Consider the following 19,546-nt stretch of genomic DNA (forward strand, 5'->3'; position numbering starts at 1 on the left):
TTATTTCCTAAAGCGCCTTCTTATACCAATGAATGCGCCCCTGAGTTGGCAGAAAAATAATAAAAGAGTGCGTAACGTTTTCTTATCATAGAGCCGGGGAAACTGATAAGTTTGGCAAGAAACTTTGAATTCCAGAGCCTCTTGTTTACACCCACGGAAGTTGGCACACATTTTGAATCACTTTTTCACCCACACTGATTGAGTTTTATTTTTTTTGCAGATTTTTTTTAGGGCCGTTAATTGCACTATTTGAATGACTGGCACTTGAGATAATTATGTTAATATTGGCAACACTTGTTCAGATTAATAACCAATAATTAGGTGACACCACTGAGTCACCGCTATCGAACTCCGGTGGGAAATTGGAATTAACTACGCCCGTCTATAGCCCAACAGTTACTGAGAACATCCAAATATAACGAGCGGCTGGACTTGCACCGGTGTGTGTGGTTTTGTTAGGGGGAAAATCGAAAAACGAAAAACGAATCGTGACGAACGGCAACCGTTTAGCAGCAACAGGTTCGTTCGCCGTCCGATAAGCTCAAACCACGCAACTCAATTCGCTGCGAACGCAACCTTGGCTAATGACGAAACATTTAGCTCCTTTTGAAGAAGAGAAGATGGAGCAAGTACTTTTGATGGGATAATGCGATTTTAAGTCAATCCTGCTAATTGGCAATTAGCTTAAAATCCAAATCGATAGAGCCCGACGAACTGCATCAAACAGCCAGCTCGAACGAGCGAGTTGTAAGTGTAAAAAGCCATCCCACCCACATTCATTTATTTTTCACCCCACTTTTCTATTTAGACAGACGAATCATCAAGCAAATGCACAAAGTCATTGTGGTATATATATGGGAGGTTTCCTAGGCATAATAAATAAGGTATTGAAAATAATATTTTTAAACAAGAAAGTAAGTTATCCTCGGCAAGCACAAGTTTATATACCCTTGCAGTTAAAAGAAGAGAGAACGCTATAGTCGAGATACCCCTTGCTCAGATAAATGCATACAGCAAAGCGACTGCTTGCACTGCTTGATATCCATTATTTGATCATAACTTGTTAAAAAAAAGGTCCTTTTTAATCGTTTAAGGCGATTGAGGGGGAGTGACACTCTGATGAAACAAACATGCGCTACACCACACACACCGGTGCAAGTCCATCCGCTCGTTATATTTGGATGTTCTCAGTAACTGTTCGGCTACAGAGGGTCGTAGTTAATTCCAATTTCCCACCGTAGTTCGATAGCGGTGACTCAGTGGTGCCACCTAAAAAACCCCAAGAATCTGCATGGATAATCCCAAATTTCTAGCTTTTATAGTTCCCGAGATTTCATCGTTCATACAGACAGACAAAACAGTCATGGCTAGATCGACTCGGCTTCGTTCTACCTATTACATACTTTTATACGAATACAATACGAGTAATTTGTATAATTGGTATAATAAATTCTTATAATGCTCTGTCTCTATCCCTCTCGCGACCAAGATTCTAGTGCTCTAGTGATCCTCGACGAAACAAACTTGCTAGGAAGCCCAAGAATGTGTGTGGGAAATACCAACCTTCTAGCTTTTGTAGTATACGAGATCTCAGCGTTCATACAGACAGACAGACAGACAGACAGACAGATAAGTGGACGGACAGACAGACATGGCTAGATCGACTCGGCTAGTGATCCTGATCCTGATATATATACTTTATGGGGTCGGAAACGCATCCTTCTAGCTGTTACATACTTTTGCACGAATACAATATACCCTTTTACTCTACGAGTAACGGGTATAAAATTGAGAGACTAGTATTCTTTATGTGGTTGGAATCGTCTCCTTCACTGCGTTGCAAGCTTCTAACTGAAATTATACTACCCTCTTAACGAAGAGCGACCTTTTTGATGTTATAACCATTGGAACACCATGACATCTATTCGATATAGTGGATCGTCAGTAATTATACCCGTTACTCGTAGAGTAAAAGGTTTTATTGTATTCGGGGAAAAGTGTGTAACAAGTAGAAGAAAGCGTTTTCTTTTCTGACGTCGTCTGTATGAACGCTGAGATCTCGGAAACCCCAAAAGCTTGAAAGTTGGGACTAACCCCACATATCCTTGGGCTTCCTACGCAGCGTATGTTTGTTTCATCCGACTGCCACGCCCACTTGTACGCCCACAGTCGCTTTAAAGGACTTTCAAAAAATCCAGGCGCCCACATCTTTGGAGATTTTATAAAGGTGTAAATGTAATTTTGTTGTGTTTATTAATACAAATCCATTAAAAAGATATGAGCAAAAAATGAAATAGCCGCTATACGGCGTAAGTAGCTTTGATGACTGCATACACAGAGAAAATTATCAAAAGTTTTAGGTGCAAAATAAGGGATGAAACATTTTAAAAAGTAAAACGTTTCATCCAAATTTATTTTACTTTGCATTTTTAAAACGTTTTCATTATACCCTTGCAGAGGGTATTATGATTTCAGTCAGAAGTTTGCAACGCAGTGAAAGAGACGTTTCCGACCCCATAAAGTATATATATTCTTGATCAGCATCACAAGACAAGTCGATCTAGCCATGTCCGTCTGTCCGTCTGTCTGTTTCTACGCAAACTAGTCTCTCAGTTTTTGAGCTATCGGGACAAAACTTTCGCAAAAGTCTTCTTTCTATTGCAGGTAGTATATATGTCGGAGCCGACCGGATCGGACAACTATATCTTATAGCTCCCATAGGAACAATCGGAAAAAAAACTTTAAAAAATTCTAGCTTCCGTGTTTTTTGAAATATTACCTTCTACTTTTGGGGATGTTATTTTTTAAATATTTCTGAATTTCGAATTAATTATTTAAAAAATCGGACTACTATATCATATAGCTGCCATAGGGACGATCGGAAAATTAATGGAAAAGTAATAGGAAATAAATTCTAGCTTCTTTGGTTTTTATTGTATTATCTTGTACTCTAGGATATGACCCTTTTTAAATATTTCCGAATTTCAATTTTAATTTAATCAAAATCGGACGACTATATCATATAGCTGCCATAGGAACGATCGGAAAATTAATGGAAAAGTAATAGGAAATAAATTCTAGCTTCTTTGGTTTTTATTGTATTATCTTCTACTCTAGGATATGACCCTTTTTAAATATTTCCGAATTTCAATTCGGACGACTATATCATATAGCTGCCATAGGAACGATCGGAAAATTAATGAGAAATATTAGAAAATTGAACATTTTTGCGATTTGTTAATTAATAGGAATGATCTGCAAGGGTATATAAGCTTCGGCTGGCCGAAGCTAGCTCCCTTTCTTGTTTTTATTTTGAAAACGTTTTTATATGAAAACGGCACCTAAAACGTTGTATAATTTTCTCTGTGTATCTTCATCTCAGTCGCACTTCCTTTAGCTAAGTAACGGATATCTGAAAGTCCAAGTACTCGACTATAGCGTTCTCTCTCGTTTAATACAGAATATGCTCATTTCGGAATTCAGATATGGAATTTTTTCGGTCAACATATTTTAAGTCACCAACAACTTTTCACAAATCAAACAAATCTTGTTTTATAATCGAAATTTAACTCTAAGTATTTCTAATGTTTGTGTGGAAAATGTTAGTCGCATGTGAAATTTTAGCGGCGCATTCTTGAAAACATCTCGATGTTGATAACCATAATAAAGCCAAATGAGATTGCATAACGTGATTACAGAAAGGCAAAGGAAAATGCAAACCTAGCATTGCGGAGCAATGAAAAAAAAACTGACACAACATACTTGAATAATCAGCATTATATGCGATATAGCGACATGTTCATTATACGTCGGGACTTTGGCGGGTTGCATTGAGACAAAGGCGATATAAAAGCGCTACATGTATAATGACAGCAGCTGTCTGAGAAAGTTGCACAAAAATGCAACACAACAAAGGGTAATGGGCAGAGGCGGCGTAAGAAAACTTCAATAAATTGTTAAAAATTTATGAATTTCTTTTTGACGCACGCCGCATTTGTGTGGGTAGAAAACCAGAGTGAAATTACACAGAGGAACGGGCAGTACAAGTGAGAACGTTCAGTCTACTCGACTTGCTTATCAGCTTCTTTGCCTTAATGAGCTAATTAACCAAGGCTTAACGGAATGTACAAACACATTAGGACTTTAATTGCGGTAATTATTATTAACTATAGCTGTTTAAGGAATATTTCCGGTAGATTTAATTGGATCGAAATATCATAGAAAAATGCAGATGCATAATACGTTTCAAACTTATTAGTCCCTTGGCACATAATACCAATATTTAAAAAATAAAATCTCCAATCATTCACTTTCTTATTAACCTTGAATACATACGTGTAGATATCCCTTGAGGCGCGAACGTAAATCCTTGAGAAACACCATATTCATAGTCAATGCCATATTATGGTTTCCTATTATTTTGCTTACTTTATTTTTCACAATTTGTTTTTACTTTGGAACAAGTATACCGAAAGTTACACATTTGCAATATAAGAAATTGTAATTTCTTTCTTTTCGTTATCTCACTGTAGAAATATGCGAAAATTTGTATACTCATTTTCCAAAAGAAAAATCGCACAACGCAAAAATCTGTCGCTGTGGGAAAGCTGGCCAAATATTTGTCACAATAAAAAGCACCAGGCACCCACTTCCACGTCTATGAATTCATCATATATACACACTTATATGTATATACGTTTTGGATATATCGAATATAAAAAGCGACGATGTCAAGGCACTGCCAAGTCGCAAACTGCAATGCTAAGGAGGAAAAACGCTCCGCTCAGGCGACGTAAAAGCGATTAGAAAGCTTTTCGATCTGCGCACATAATTTCGGAAGAAATAACAGAATTCGTATTTTAAATTGGCATGCAAATGCAAAAGGGAGGCGAGTGCAGACAGATATTGACACGTGTGCGCTTGAATTTATTGGAAACATTATGTGGAATTATTTCTCTTGGAAAGTTCTACAAATTTCGCTTAAAGCAAACAAATTTTCCATTTACCTGCAACGAGAAGAAAAGAGAAAAAACATTTATTAGTATATCAAGTCAGAGTAAATTCAGTTAACTAATGATAATGATGATGGACCACTTTGATTCGGCCCGCGGCAATTCATAAATTGATAATTGGCGCCCGCTTTGAAGTCCAAATTGTTGACTCGGGAGGTGAAGGGGGCAATACAACTACCAATGACCAATGGGCAACAATGTAACTTACGATTTCTAATCGGTCGTTTGCCTCCGAAAAAGATAGAGAAAAATCATAACATACACAGAAGCGAACCTGCTATTTAAGCTCCAGCATTGGGAATATTCAGCGGGGCAGGAAACACTGAAGCGTTTGCCGCACGCACATGAAATCAAACCGAAAACAAGGTCGCCAGCTATATAAACTCCACGGGCAAACACATCAACATAAACATATATCAACCCATAATATACCCTTGGTCGATCCGATGCTTTTTCACTTGATCGGCCCACGCACGTCCACAAAACACATGTGCAGACGGGGGGATATTATTGCTTTTATTTGTATTTTTGTGGTTCAAATGAGCGATTTAATTTTCGCACTCTACATAGGAAAGGTACACACAAACCGACTATTATACAGATGTGGAATGACAAATGCCCTACATTGGAAAATAAGATACCTTTGTTGGCAAATTTTAGCGAAATAATTAAACATTTTAAAAAAGAATAATTTAAACAAACAAAACTCTGGATTGAAAACAGCAAAAATTCAAGTTTAAGTAAAAAAAAATCGTATTCATGTTGAACTATTATTAAAATGAACAAAACACAATCCGTTTCACTTTCCAAACCAATCAACTAGTCATGATACCTGCTCCCCAAAATAAGGTGCCAAAAAATCAGAAATTACTCGACCATTTATGAGCAGAAGACTGCTTAACAGTATTAACAGGTACAAACTGGCTCTGTTATTATTGTTTCTGTTTTGTATTTTTTTGGACAAACGCCTAAACAGTCTAAAATCGATTTTGGAATGAGATTTTGCATTGCAAAACCCCAATGACAGGGGAATTGGAAATTAGATTTTTCCGAGTGTCAATAATAAATTTTCCAAAAGCGTTTAAAGGCAAGCACAGCTCATTATGGCATATGTATGTGCTGATGAATTTGTTTAGTTTAGTTGACAACTGAAGCTGTCAACGCTTCTTATTTCGTATTTTATTTTTTTAATTTGTAATTCGAGTTCGACCCAATATGGAAAATGGTTAAAAGGGGGAGGCGGGAGGGGGGTTTTGACCCAGTCGCATGGCATTAAGGCAAAGCCATAGAAAGGCATCGACGACTGTGACAACAATACTAAAAACAACGAAAATTTTCATTTTTCTTCAACGCTTCTTTTTCTTAACGATTTTTTGCTTATTCAGCACATGCAACAAGTGAATTTGGGTTAAGCCTCGGCAGCGTAAGTACCGTAAATAAAAATAAAACCAGCAAAAGAGAAGCGTCGATAAAGAGAGGGTGAAAGAGGAGACGAGGTGGCCGCAACGAAATTGTGGCAAAATTAGAACAAAATGTTGGCCCGCTTGAAACTGAAAATCGATTTTCGACTGGTCTCGAATTTTAATTGATTGTCACTTGGATTTTCACTTTTTACGAAGCGATTGGCAACCAAACGAAATAAAAAAGTAAAAGAGAAATGGAATTTCACCCAAGCGCCGTTTTGTGTATCTGAATCTGTAAGTAGTATCTGTATCTGTGGCTTTTATCTCTCGCCTTTTGTCTTAATTATTAACTAGAAATCCGCTGAAGCCGACGAAGAAGCCGTAAAATAAATGGTCCAAATCGCGTAGATTCGTTTAGCAACTTACACTAAGCTCGAAATCGGCTAATCCCATTGCTGTTATGTATCTTTAGCATTATCTGCTGGACTGGTATATGTATCCGCACTCGCGCGGCGTGGGCGTGCCTCTCGAAATTAAGGACATTGACATGGCCAAAACGTATTTAGTTGTGCGTCATCCGTTGGAAAACATATATCTTTGCACACCCGTACGATGGAAGAAATTCGAAAATCACCAGGTAGTATAAAGGCTTCGGCTTCCCAATTTATGCAATTCGCTTCTGCTGCACGCCGCTACTTTCACACACAAACAATAACAAACGAACCAGGCGAAAGAGTTCGAAAACCGAGCGAACCAGCGACACAACCGGCTTATTCAAAGTCCGCGAGCGAACTGAAGAAAAGCACACAAACCCAAAGCCCGCAGCTCCAAGCCGAGAGTGAGATGTTTGTGGGAGAGTGTGAGAGAGCGGCTTGAAGAACTGGGAGAGTGGTGCAATCGTTATAGGTGATATAGTGAGACCGAAAGATCGGTCGCTGTATTCAAGAGCCCTGACTTTAGGAAACGCAGAACTTATAGATTGCATTCCTTTAAATTATGATTAGTTTGAAAACAATCTGAATATGGATCATCAAGAGATATTGAATGATATGACTCTTAAGATAGATTCAAAACTAACTAGTTTTCAGCTAGGAGGGAAAAAACCTTCACCACCGACATCCCAAAATTAAATTCAAGCGAAAAAATATTAAGATTCCGTTAGTAAAAGCTCAAAAAAAAGAACTGCCTATTTCTGAAGCCAGTTTTTTCAGTTTTATGTTTATATTCAATATATATTAATGTTTTAATTTATCATCCTCTTGTGAAGCATATACTCGTAACATGCTGTTTTTCTTAGTGCAGCTAGCTTCATGATGTGATGCTCTAAAAATGATGCTCTATGGGTAAAACGGAGAGAAAGAGAGGCCAAATAAGAGTGCGCGGATGAATATAACTGCAACTCAAGTTTGTTAATTGGCTCCGCTCAGATTCTTTTCAATTTTCCTCTTGGCTCAATCCGCACAGCCCCCTCTCTTTCTGTTCTTAACTCTCCCATTGTGCCAGTTCTGGGAATTGTACAGCTATGTTTGATTAACATTTGAGAGAGATCCCCTCCCCCCTCTTAAACGAAAGAATAAGCTCTCCGCATCTCTGATTTTTGACTATTATGAAACTGTCACACATTTTAGTTGGCCACGACTTTTGTTTATTGTTTATTCCGGAGAATAAGCCAAGAGATAAGCCAAGTGTCGTCATTTGCATAAGCACCAAAAATAGCTGGAAAATGGGAAAATGGGAAAATGGGCGAGCGAGGAAATGGGGAAAATTCCATGTCTCAGCATGGCGCCGCTTCAATTAGAAAAATTCTTAGCGCAAGGCTTTCTCCACGCGAGAGACATTCTTTGCCCCAAGGCTGCCATTTTTGAAAAACTTTTAACATTTTATTCTAGCTAAATGCTAAGAAAACGGTTAAAAAATATTATTTAATAACTGGAATATATCATGAAAGTACTGGCATTGTTACGCATTTTTTTGCGGATTACAACAAATTCATAAGAATCGAAATGTTTGTACTTACGTAAGTACTGTAAATAATTTTTTTTTAAAATAATTTTTTGAAAGGCACAGTATATTTTAAAAACAAACATTGTTATATTTTTTTTACCATTTTAATTATTTTTGGTTAAGATTAAAACTTTGAATTGTATTGTTCAATTGTTTATTTTAATACTTGTTTTCATAAAATGCTTTTAACTTCCAACTGTATAGAATCGAATGGAGGGCCGACAACCCTTACGAATATTTACGAACAAAAGGTGAAGAAGCCCTGCAAATGAGTGACTAATTAGATATGTATCCACACCCCAGAGGTTCCCTTTTAACCCACTCCGCCAACCTTTAAGAAGGCCCTGACTCACCCGCCTGACCTATTCAATGACTTTATAAAAGGGTTTTCGAATCGATACGTTTGGGTTGGTGTGGGGGTGTTTATTTGCCGATACTACGCGCATCGGGAAAACGGAAATTGTTTGGCAAAACCCGAAACCGGATGTCGGATGTGCAGCCAAAACGAACAACCGCAAGCCAAAAAAGAAAATGTTGGCAATGCCAAGTGCAGCGACTGATAAGCGCTCCGTTCGCTCGGAAAAGCGAAACCAAAAAGCGGCAATTAAACCAAAAGCCGTCGAATGCGTCATGCCAGTCGCCCAGCCCACGACGATCCAAGATCCCAGAGGTTGACAAACCCAAGACCCAAAACGCCGAACACCGAATCAAAACACTATAAACACTGCCACGCACTCGGTTTGAAAACAGCGCCCAAAAACTTGCCCAGCAGACAAGTCAAGTCAGCCAGTTTCATCATAATTACACGCCCCTCTTCCAACTCCTTTTCTTTAAAGCCCAAAAAAGGAAAAGTGTCCAAGCTGAAGACCAAGTTGATGAACATTTGATACCCTCGAGAACAGTTAAATTTTTACTCTTCTGTTTTAAGTTTTTAAATTGCCTCTAGATAAATTTATTTGTAATTATTAATAACGATTGGTTCATAAAACCAAGTTCAACATAAAAAAAAGCAGTATCCACAAAAAGTTGCATAAACCTCGCAATCTTTTTGGCTAGATCTATAATGAAATGGAAACGGATTTTGATATTTCGGGAAAGTTTGCCGCATTCAGCCGGAAAATGAGTGCCTGTCAATTATGTCATTACTAAGTTAAGGGAAACGGAGCTAAGAACAATGCCACAACGAAGTACTCTTACCACATGGCAAACGAAAGCCGAGTCAAGATCTGAATGGATATGCAGATTGTCTGAGGTTTTAGCAATGGCTGTTGCAGATGAATCTGCAGACGTGGATGTCTCTGTGAATGTATCTGTAGGATGGTGCCTTTCGGGCCGTGTGATTGCTTGGGCGCTGTCACGTAACGAAAGGGAAAACTCTGTCTCTTGGCTTTAACTTTGGCTTAACTTTAGCTCTGTTTTGTTGTCGCATCGATGCGGCTGTGGGAAGTCATCGTTGTCGTTTGCAACAGCAACATGCAGTAACAAGTACAGCATAAACAGGGAAGGTACAGTAAAACTTCTGTTATAGAATTGTATTACAAGGAAATGGGATTTACTGGAACCAAATGTTAGATAATTCTTTTAGTACATATCTGTTAGTTCTAAGTTGCAAATGTTTTAAGGACTTAAGAAACTAATCTACTATTTCTGCAACTTTAAATTCGTTTCACTACATTCAAGACAAAGAAGTTTACCTGTAACTTTCGACAATGACAGGGCAGCGGCAACAATGGCTGCCAAGAAGAATCGTTTACGGCCAGAAGAGGGCGGGATAAAGATAGGAAAAACAGGGAAAAACAGGGAAAAGGGCCCACAGTGTCGGCCGACGTCAAAGAGGAAGGTGCCCTTCCCCCTGAAAAGTTCCGACTGGCTGGCTTTAAGACATCTTTCGAAGGGTGTCGACTCTCATTTGCATCTCCACAAGCAGCCAGTAAAAAGAATAAACCAGCCCCAGTTGAAAACCTTTTATCACCGAAATCCCAAGCACCGGCAACCCAATTAATATATCAAAGTTTCGCTACAGTAAAAAGACATAAAAAAATGTGCATTACAGTTACATTTCAGTGGGAAAACTGATGTGTCGAAGAGCATTTGAAGGAAAAACACAGGTGAGGAGGAGCAACAACAGATCTAACTAATTGCATTAAGAGCTCAGAGGTGCAACTGCAAGCAGCGATAAAAATAAAAAATCAGAGCAATTCCCACAGAATCGGCGAGGCATTAGCCGGGCACACGTAATGTGATTAACATGGATTCCACACAAACACTAGTCTGTGGATAACAAATCAGATGGCTTAGTGTAGTACCTATCGTTGGGACTAGAACTATCGCAGGAGATGGGTTTTACAAATTATTAAAGACTTTGACTTTAAATCAAACGTCAATGCTTGCTATAAGAATCCAAATTACTTAAATTAAATTTTTTAATGTGTAAACTGTAACTTTTAGCACAGTGGCCTGCTTTATAAAATAGAGAGAAACTCTGGTAAAATTATTTCATTTAAAATAAAGGGTATTTGTTAATGGTTCAGTCAAGAACTGATTGAATAAGTTCGCCTAGTGTATTTAGGTGTTCTGAAATACAACCAAATAAAATATCATAGTAATATACGAATTTAAAACACCCCTATACGTGCTATTAGCATTATCTAAGCCACGTTTCCCGTTTTACTAAATTATTTACTCATCTCTTAAAGTGGAAGCTTTGGAGCAGTGTTGTTTGTGGCTTGTTGTTGGTGCTGCATTCAATCAACGAACAACGGCATTTTGAGAGCAGCGCCTGAGGCTTTGGCTTCGGCGTCAAACTCAGCGGTCAACAACACTTGCAGCGATCGAAAAAAATGGTATAGCAAGCGGCAACAACGGAGTCTGTTTGAGGAAGCCAGCTTAGAGTGGGAAAATTGGCAGAGAGCGGCACTCAAACGAGGAGAGTGCGCGAGATGAGATGAGCAGAGGGAGAGAGCATTGCAGGTGTTTGCCAAACAATTGCAGTAAAGCTTGGCACGCTTTTCTCCTCTTTCTTTCTCTCCGCACCATTGTCTCTGCACTGAAAAAAATAGGAAAAATAGGAAAATCTATAGGAAAGCGAACTAAAAAAAAATAAAATAAAAATTTAGTCGAATACAATTAAACCTCGATAAAAAACGATTTAAAAGGCTTTTTAATATTTATTTTTTATTATTATTTTAAAACCAAATATATGTTAAAATAATAGGAACACGACTATTAAAACATTTGCTTTGAAACCATTTTATTTATACAGACTGGCCACTATTTCAGAATTAATTTTATTTTGTTTTCCAAGCTTAAGACTTGCAAACTAATACTGCTGTTACTCGTATGTCATATGTTTATTCAAGCCACTTATCATTTGTAATGTAAAATCGTTGATACGATCCCTAAAGTATCCAAAAATAGTTACAGTGCTCCTATAAGCCCTATCTCCGTTTCTTTCTCACTCGCATATGCACAAATGGCATGTCTCTGTTATGCTATTAACATGCTGTTAATTTGATTGAAAAATGCTTTATGGCAATAGCCGCAGTCGCAGTGGCGGCCTCAGCTTTTGTTTTTGTCTGCCATTTGTTCGTTTTTGGTCGAGTGAAAGTGAAAATTACGAAAATTATACAGAAATCAATGATACCGCAGCAGCCGTCGCAGGCGAAGAAAATTGGATGGAAATGGACGGGACGGCCGCAAAGACCACCAAAAACGAGCAAACAAACAACAAAAGCCAGCTGTTCGACGGCTGCACGTGCAACGTTTGCAGTGTTGGCACAGAAAATATAACTGCAACAGCAACTTCAAGCGGAACCAGCAACTGTGGCAAGTTCAAGATGCTGGCATAAGGTGCACCACATTCCTGGTGTCAAACCAGACAAGTTCTACTTCTGCAACTAGTTTCCGCATTTGTTTTGTTGTGGTTCTTGGTTCTTAGTTCCTAGCTGCTCCCTCCCCTCTTTGGGGCACATCATTTGCAAGCCAAATGAACAACCTGGCTAACTAACGATGTCCCAATTTCAAGAATCCACTGTAATTGGGGACACCTGCATGCGCCGAATTCGAGTTTTCCACCTATTCGAGTTCAAGGCGAAAACCCGTTCGCCAAGAAAAATCCAGGCGAAAGAATTGCGCCAAAAGCGAGGCACCCAAAATGGGACAAATTTAGTAGTCTTGGAATCCCAAAACATACAAAATCTTTGTGTCAACTGTTTATCATCTTTAAAATAAGGTAAGTTAATTTGCAAAGTTTAAAGAATTCCTAACTACAATTTATGAATATCTAAAAAATAAATACCTTTAAAAATAATAAAGCGAAATTAAAAATACTTTGCCGGCATATCCCTAAATACATTCTTCGATACATAAAGTAAATAAATTAAATTAAGTATTAAGGATTTTAAAGAAAATTAAATTTTTACCAGGCTTCCAATATAAGCCCATCAATTCTTCACTTCAACCCCAATAAAATACCTTTCTCAGGCAATTTTCCATTATATCACGGAAGAATAGCTCTTTACCCTCTCACCTGTTGCTCGAGCAACATAAACAAGGCCTCAATCCAATCAGGCCACCACCGCGAGCACCCACAAATTCATATCGATCTGGGAAAAGGAACGTAGCAGCAGCTGTATCACCAAGTCAGCGCAATAATTTGCGCAATTGAACTCATCAATTGCAGCAATTAAATGTGCCCACGGCGGGAGGAAATGGAAGGGGTGGCCAGGCTGTACAGGCAATAACGAGCTATGAATTAACTTAGTCAAATGCAGAGAGGGGCAAAATGGATGTGATATAACGCCAGCGAACAACAATAACAAAAGGCCAGCGACTGGCAGCAAGTTAATTAAATGATTTTCAATGCCCGTCGACCCCGCACAGTACACTTTCTTTTGCCTCTCGGGAAAATCGAAGAAAAACTAATGGAAATAAAATTTCCGTTTGAACGCTTGACTAGCAGCGATGAATATATTTTGCAACATTTAATTGCTTAATTTATGTAAGCAAGCAAAGCAGCTCCGAGGGTCGAATTGATAACGAAACATCAGCACAACAACTGGCTACTGCAAGGGAAAATAAACAAAATAATCTGAGAAAAGGAATTGTTTTTGCGGGAGGGTGGTGAAAGTGGAAAAGCGTTTTATTTTGACGCAAAGTCAAGTCTCAAGACTAAGTCGCATCATCGTCAAAATGAAATAAAACTTTTTTTGCGCAGCTGAAATTTACATATACCAGTCACGACTAGTCGCAGTATGATACCTTATCAGCTTCCATCAGGCTGGGCAACGCCAACTTAATAGATACAAATTGAATTTAATGAAATGCATCCCATCCCAGGGTTGAGGAAAACTCGTGCAAATCAAATGTGCGGAAACAAAGCGAAGAATCTGAGGAAAATTGAAACTGTAAACAAGACAGGGGCGGAGTGGCAATTTAATTAAAGAAATTCCCTGCAGTATCTATATATTCTTCGGTATCTGAGAGCCATTTATATTTTGTAAAAATAGAGGAACACGGAATAAGGTTTAAAAATATATTATGTGTATACCACTCATTCAACCAATGAATCAGAGAAACATTGGATTTGAAAATGTATCGAGAGTATCTGTATATTTGTATTGATAAAACCTGAACTCTTACCTAAATAGGGAAAACTTTCATGAATATCAAAAATACAATTTATGCCCACATATTGTTGTTACACTTCCTTTTAGTGTTAAAATTAAGCTTTAATCAGTGACTTACAAAGAAATACTGAATAAAGTTCCTGAGTGAAAAAATGAACCTTTAATTGGTAGAATTATCGTGCAGTCGCAGGCACTTTCTGGGATGCAGTCGGAGCCAAAGGTAAACAACAGACCCCGGAGACAACAACCTGCGGAACTCCTCGCCCCCTTCCCTCGGACCCTGTGTGGCCCTTTGTTTGTTCTGACAGCCTGTCAGTGGCCAAGATGTGGCCACACAACAATGGAGGAGATGGCCAAGAGGCGGGGAAGTTGGGCTGAGGGGCAGGGACACGTGACACTTGATGGGCCAACCGCCATACCATACAAACTGTTTGCCTAACATTCCGCATGCATGCCAAGTGTGTTTGTCGAGGCCTTTTGCCCATTGCAAATTTGTTAAACAAATCAACATTGCTTGAAACACTCAAGAAAAAGTAAACAAGATGTTTGAAAAGTTTAGGCTATCATTTTGAGATATTAAGTGGAGCCCTTTAAATACGTTGTAAGTTTGATAAAACTGGCAAAGCTCTTATTGACTAGAATATTCCAGTGTTATCTGTAATAAAAATCTTATTTACTCACATAAAGTAACTGTTTACCTTTGCAAACTCGTTGAAAAAAACAGACCAGGATTTTCTAGGTTTTTGCCATTTTCCATGCCAACTGGCTGACCCTGTTCTGCCGACCAGCTTTAGAACAACGCCAAGATGGCTCAAATCGAAACCGAAACCGGTTTTCGGCTTTCTGTCTGAAAGAAGCGAACCTGCGGGCAGATTGCGTCTCGTCTTAAACTCAGGTGCACCATCGTAAATGGCAAAAGTATGTAAGTAGGAGCTGCCGTTGCTCCTCCTTCAGGAATCTGGTTTTCTGGCTAATCACCGAGTGTGACTTCCATTGGGCCTATACTTTTTCGAGGGGTTTTGCACTTTCAAAATCCCTGTCCGCAAAGATTTACTATTCAAAAAATAGCTCCGAGGTTTGGTGAATGGCTTCAGGAATTTAACTTAATGGGTCAGTGCTGAATGATTTTTCTGAGTCATTCACTACGTGATGGATGCTGTTCGCGATAAAAAAAATTTCACCACAAAAGATGCATATAGAACTTATAAAGGCCGATAAGGCGGTACTGAGATAAGACGGTGTAGCATCGACCAAAACAACTTGAAAGACTGTTCTATTTATAAACTGCACAGTTAAATACCCTGTAATCAACTGATTGCAAGGCACCCAACTAATTGTAGCCTCGCCAGTAATTGTACTACACGGAAAGAAACAGCAAAGTCTCGCTAGAGACCTAAAAACGTAAAATAAAAAAAATTATACAAAAAAAAGTTTAAGATTCAAGATTTAAGCCTATAAAATTTCCATTTACATCCGATGGTCAAGAAATTAACATATTTTGGACTGCGCTCAAATTACCCGATAGGTATAAAAAGGTCCATTAAAATATTGACCGCTGGGTGTCTATTTTTAGGCTGCGGGTCACGCACTTAAGGCAATTGCCACTTGCCGAGCTGAATGTGAATTTGAATGTGGAGCGCGATTTGTGCACGCCAACTAACGAAAGTGATGTCATTTGCAGCCATTTGTTGCCGTTTTCATTGGCCCGGTTATTATTCCTGGCCGATGGGGGGCTACTAAAGAGCTCCAGGGATGACCCACAAGTGGTTTCCGTCAGCTGGAAATGAAACTACCGGTGCGCAACAGGTGCGCAACAGGTGCGTCAGCAAGGAGAGCACTTATAATCATACCAGAATTGGCTCAGAGCGGACTTGACGTTTTGTTTCGATGAGCCACGGTCAAATTCGATTAGTGGGAATGTACATAATGACCATCACATTTTCAAAAATCCATTTTTTGCTAATTTTTAGATCGTGAATCACCAATTTTTCGGGCATACGAATATGTGCGTAGTTAAAAATTTAGTTAGTTTTTTATAATACAACAAGGAAAAATGTTGATTTTTACTTACAAAAATTAAACAAAAGAAAAATTTATAATTATCGATGTGGTACTTCATTAAATAAAAAATAAATGAATATTTTTGTAAAGCTAGTTGGTTTCTCACCGATCTAATACTTGCTTCGAAAACCTAATTGTACTATACTATACTAATCACCTAGGATTAGAAAAGTTCGCTTTATAGAAGTTAGACTGTATTTCCCGTTGGAATTTCCACGATCCGATATTAAATCCAAGAGAGGGAGAGAGAGAGAGCGAGTAACAAAGCGGGCGGGGTAGAAAGCTGGCTGATAGGGAAAATATTAAGCAACCGATTTGACCGGCAGACGCACACTCCCACACACACCAGCACACTCACCTGATAATACGAATCCGACATGGTTTATTTGGTGCGCCGCGTTGAATCACTCGATGCCCTAGCTTCTTGTCGTTTTTTAAAAGTTGGTTGTTATTAATATTGTTGTTGTTCTTGGGTTTTTTTTTATTTTGGGGGCAGTTTTTTTGTTTTTTATTTTTATTGGCGCCGCACACAAGCACACGCGTCGCGTTTTTTGTTTACTTTTCTTTGCGTTTCGGAATTGTTTAGCACTTTAACACCTGACGCCGAACAGTATTTTCTTTATCTCTTTTATCGAGTGCGCTCTCATTTGATTTCCTGCGGCCAGAAAAGCAAAAACATGAATAGAACTCAGTTGTTTTTGGGCAGGGCAACACACACAGCCAAGCGAGCAAACAACAAACACACCAACAAGTGGCAGCGCCGAAAGGTGAGAGAAAGATAGATAGAGAGAGAGGGACAGAGCGTCTCATTTACAATAGTTGCGAGCGGAACAAAAAGATGGGGTTTGCTCTTCTTCTTGCGTGTTTCCCCCACATTCCCCCTCTTTTGTTGTTGCTAAATATTATGCATATTCCAGAGACAATGGCGCTCTCACACTGAAATGGCCCACAATTGAACGGTGCTTCTTTTTCTCGGTTTATAAATAAGCTTGCTAGCGAGTGCGAGGGGGAGGGGAGATGCAGCGCAAGTGGCGGCAAAAAGCAACTCGCGCAGCTAAAGAACAAAAAAGGATGTGAGGAGAGGGGCAGACGAAATACCGGTTGTCGTTTAAATGGCCACATCCGCATTTATATGCACCTTGAATTAATGGCACGGCCAAGATTGTTTAAACAAAAATTTTCAGCACTCGCAAGCACACACACAAACACACAGGGTTTACAATTATCTCGGCATCTTCTTCATCTTTTTTTATCTTTTATACAAATCTCAGGTTGTCTCGCTCGCACATTCACTCGTTGCGTTCAGATCGAAAAATTCTTTTGCTGCTGCTGCGTTGTCTCCTCTCTTTTCTCTCGGTGTGTGGTTATTGTTGCTGGCCTTTGTGGCGTTGACTCAATTCGAAATTAGCAAGTTTTTTAACTATCACGCACTCTGTGTTTTCAAATCATAACGCCTGCATGCAATAAATAAACACTGTATTTATTTGTGTTTTTGTGATTTAAAACGCAAAATACAACCCAACACACGGATGTTCGAGTAGAGCCAGTAGAGCTGGCAAGCCATCGATAGTGACCCTATCGATGTTTTCGAGGTATATTCCGAAACCATCGATGACCATCGCGATAGTATCTAATATATATAGGTTATTCATTTATGAAAACAGCTAGATCAATAAGGGTATTATTAACAAATATGATTAAAAAAAAAAATTGAATCTCATATTAACTTTTAGTTTTATAATAAAAATAAAAAGAATGTCAAAAACTTATATGAATTGCTTTCTTAGTACCGATCCATCCGCAAGACTAAAAATCAAGGTTCATTTAAAAAATTTATAATTTAACAATTTGGGGTGTTGTCCTGCGCTGTGAAATAATTTGGCCTGCCCTTGGAACATCCTCTCCACCTCCGTTTAAGTCGCTGGGACACACAAAGCAACGATTTTACCCATGCTGGCTGGTCACTTTTATTACTCTCTAAAACAACATAATTTTTGAAAATTAAAAAAAACTGTAAAATCGGTCAACCAAATGATTACTCTAGCGCAAAAAAAATTCGTTTGTATGAAGAAATGATTACGTGTGGGGGGAGGGTTCAAACGTACAAACGTCTCATGGGAGGAAAAGTCGCTGTTGTGGAATTTGGTAGCAGTTGCAGAAGCACCATCTGTATGAAGTTCAAACTATAGGGGGATTCCCTAAACTGTTGAATTGCTGAATTGTTGAAAATTCAACAAAAAATTAAGGGAACGACCCAAAATGGTTCCTGTTGAATTTTCAAACAGCTGTTATTTGTTGAAAAGTTTCACGGAACTCAAAGCATGTAAAATTTGATTTATTATTGCTAGTTACTGTCTAAAGGTGTTACCAAGGTAAAAAGAACCACAAATATGCTTTCTAAGTTGATTTTAAAACAAATAATGCGTACTGGTGATACTAAAATGATACAGAGTTGCCACGACTTTTAAAAAAAGGTGACAACTCTGGCTTTTCAGCAATTCAACAAAATTTTCAGCAGCCCCGAGGCTGATGAATTGCTGAAATTTCTGAAAGTTGACTTTGTATGGAACAGCTGATTAACAGCTGACCAAAATTAATCAATTCAGCAATTCAACAGTTTAGGGAATCCCCCTTATGAACAGGCTATAAAGTATTTTTATACCGATAGTTACTGCTAGCAGCAGCCTCTTCGCTGTTAACGTGATGTTATGAGCAGGGGAGCTATCGACCAGCCGTCATCTCTAATCCGCGCACCAACTGCGAACGCTATTTTTGTGTAATTATTATTGAAATAAACCAATTTGCAAAATGTTGGGCCGCAGCAGTGTGATTGCACGCAACTTCTCCCAGTCGATGGTTCGCTTCAGCGGACACGGCGGAGTTCCCGGCGAGGTGAGTACTGGAAAACAAGCGCTTTCCGTGGGTTACATAATTTCCGTGACCAAATAGGAAAGAGTGAAAAATCAATTTTAACACCGGGAAACCCAATCTTTTTGCAGAATCTGCCCTTCGGACTGACGAACAAGTACAGGATCACCGCCCTGTTCACCATCGGCTGTGTTTTGGGCTTCGGATCGCCCTTCCTGATCGTCAGGCACCAGCTGCTCAAGAAGTAAGGTGCTCCCTTGGCGACAGCAACAACAAATGTAAGGTTAGTTTGTCAGATTTCTTACATGTATGCCATTTTTAAGGAAATTATCCACTTTTCAGATGTAGCGTCATCTGGTAAAGCAGCCGGGAGGCCATTTCAGTGTGTTACAGCTTAGATTTAAGTGAAAAGTGGAAACGAAATAAAGTTACCCGTAACCGTAGAATCGAGTCGTGGATGTTTTTATTTAAGATCGTATATTTTAGGGATCAACCAAACTAGACGTGATTAGACCACAAATGAGGTCGAAATAGTACCAAAATTATAAACAATTCATAAAGAAGTCATTGA

The 19,546-nt window shown here is 38.8% G+C and overlaps 2 protein-coding genes and 1 long non-coding RNA gene across 10 annotated transcripts in view; 2 read left to right on the top strand and 1 right to left on the bottom strand.

The window, feature by feature from the left end:
• Pkn (serine/threonine-protein kinase N) overlaps positions 1 to 17,675 on the bottom strand; it is a 37,526-nt gene extending 19,851 nt beyond the window's left edge. For 4 of the 6 annotated variants that reach the window (XM_070212957.1, XM_070212955.1, XM_070212952.1 and 1 more), the window contains exons 1-2: positions 6,842 to 6,962; positions 4,336 to 4,526 (exon numbers count right to left, since the gene is read on the bottom strand). In XM_070212957.1, coding sequence (XP_070069058.1) covers positions 4,336 to 4,401 — 66 coding nt within the window. In that variant the 5' untranslated portion in view covers positions 4,402 to 4,526; positions 6,842 to 6,962. Of the gene's footprint in view, positions 1 to 4,335; positions 4,527 to 6,841; positions 6,963 to 16,465; positions 16,763 to 17,538 lie in introns of those variants that run through there. The other 2 variants (XM_070212950.1, XM_070212951.1) reach the window with 2 other exon arrangements.
• On the top strand, positions 6,265 to 11,358 carry LOC138912335 (uncharacterized). 2 transcript variants are annotated; one of them, XR_011417863.1, is made up of 3 exons: positions 6,265 to 6,709; positions 6,770 to 7,052; positions 11,116 to 11,358. It is a non-coding gene; the product is annotated as an uncharacterized lncRNA (long non-coding RNA). The 2 variants fall into 2 exon arrangements; XR_011417862.1 differs by lacking the exon at positions 11,116 to 11,358 and adding an exon at positions 9,256 to 9,488.
• A 1,143-nt stretch (positions 17,676 to 18,818) lies between the features above and the next one.
• On the top strand, positions 18,819 to 19,425 carry COX7C (Cytochrome c oxidase subunit 7C). 2 transcript variants are annotated; one of them, XM_017142544.3, is made up of 3 exons: positions 18,819 to 18,999; positions 19,107 to 19,253; positions 19,318 to 19,425. In XM_017142544.3, exons 1-2 carry the CDS (start codon positions 18,916 to 18,918, stop codon positions 19,221 to 19,223), a joined length of 201 nt encoding a protein of 66 aa, XP_016998033.1. In that variant the 5' UTR covers positions 18,819 to 18,915; the 3' UTR covers positions 19,224 to 19,253; positions 19,318 to 19,425. The 2 variants fall into 2 exon arrangements, with proteins under 2 accessions (XP_016998033.1, XP_016998032.1); XM_017142543.3 differs by having other exon boundaries at positions 18,822 to 18,999; positions 19,107 to 19,258.
• The last annotated feature ends 121 nt before the right edge of the window (positions 19,426 to 19,546 follow it).

The sequence above is a fragment of the Drosophila takahashii genome, chromosome 2R, assembly GCF_030179915.1.
Source record: "Drosophila takahashii strain IR98-3 E-12201 chromosome 2R, DtakHiC1v2, whole genome shotgun sequence".
NCBI lineage: Eukaryota > Metazoa > Arthropoda > Insecta > Diptera > Drosophilidae > Drosophila > Drosophila takahashii.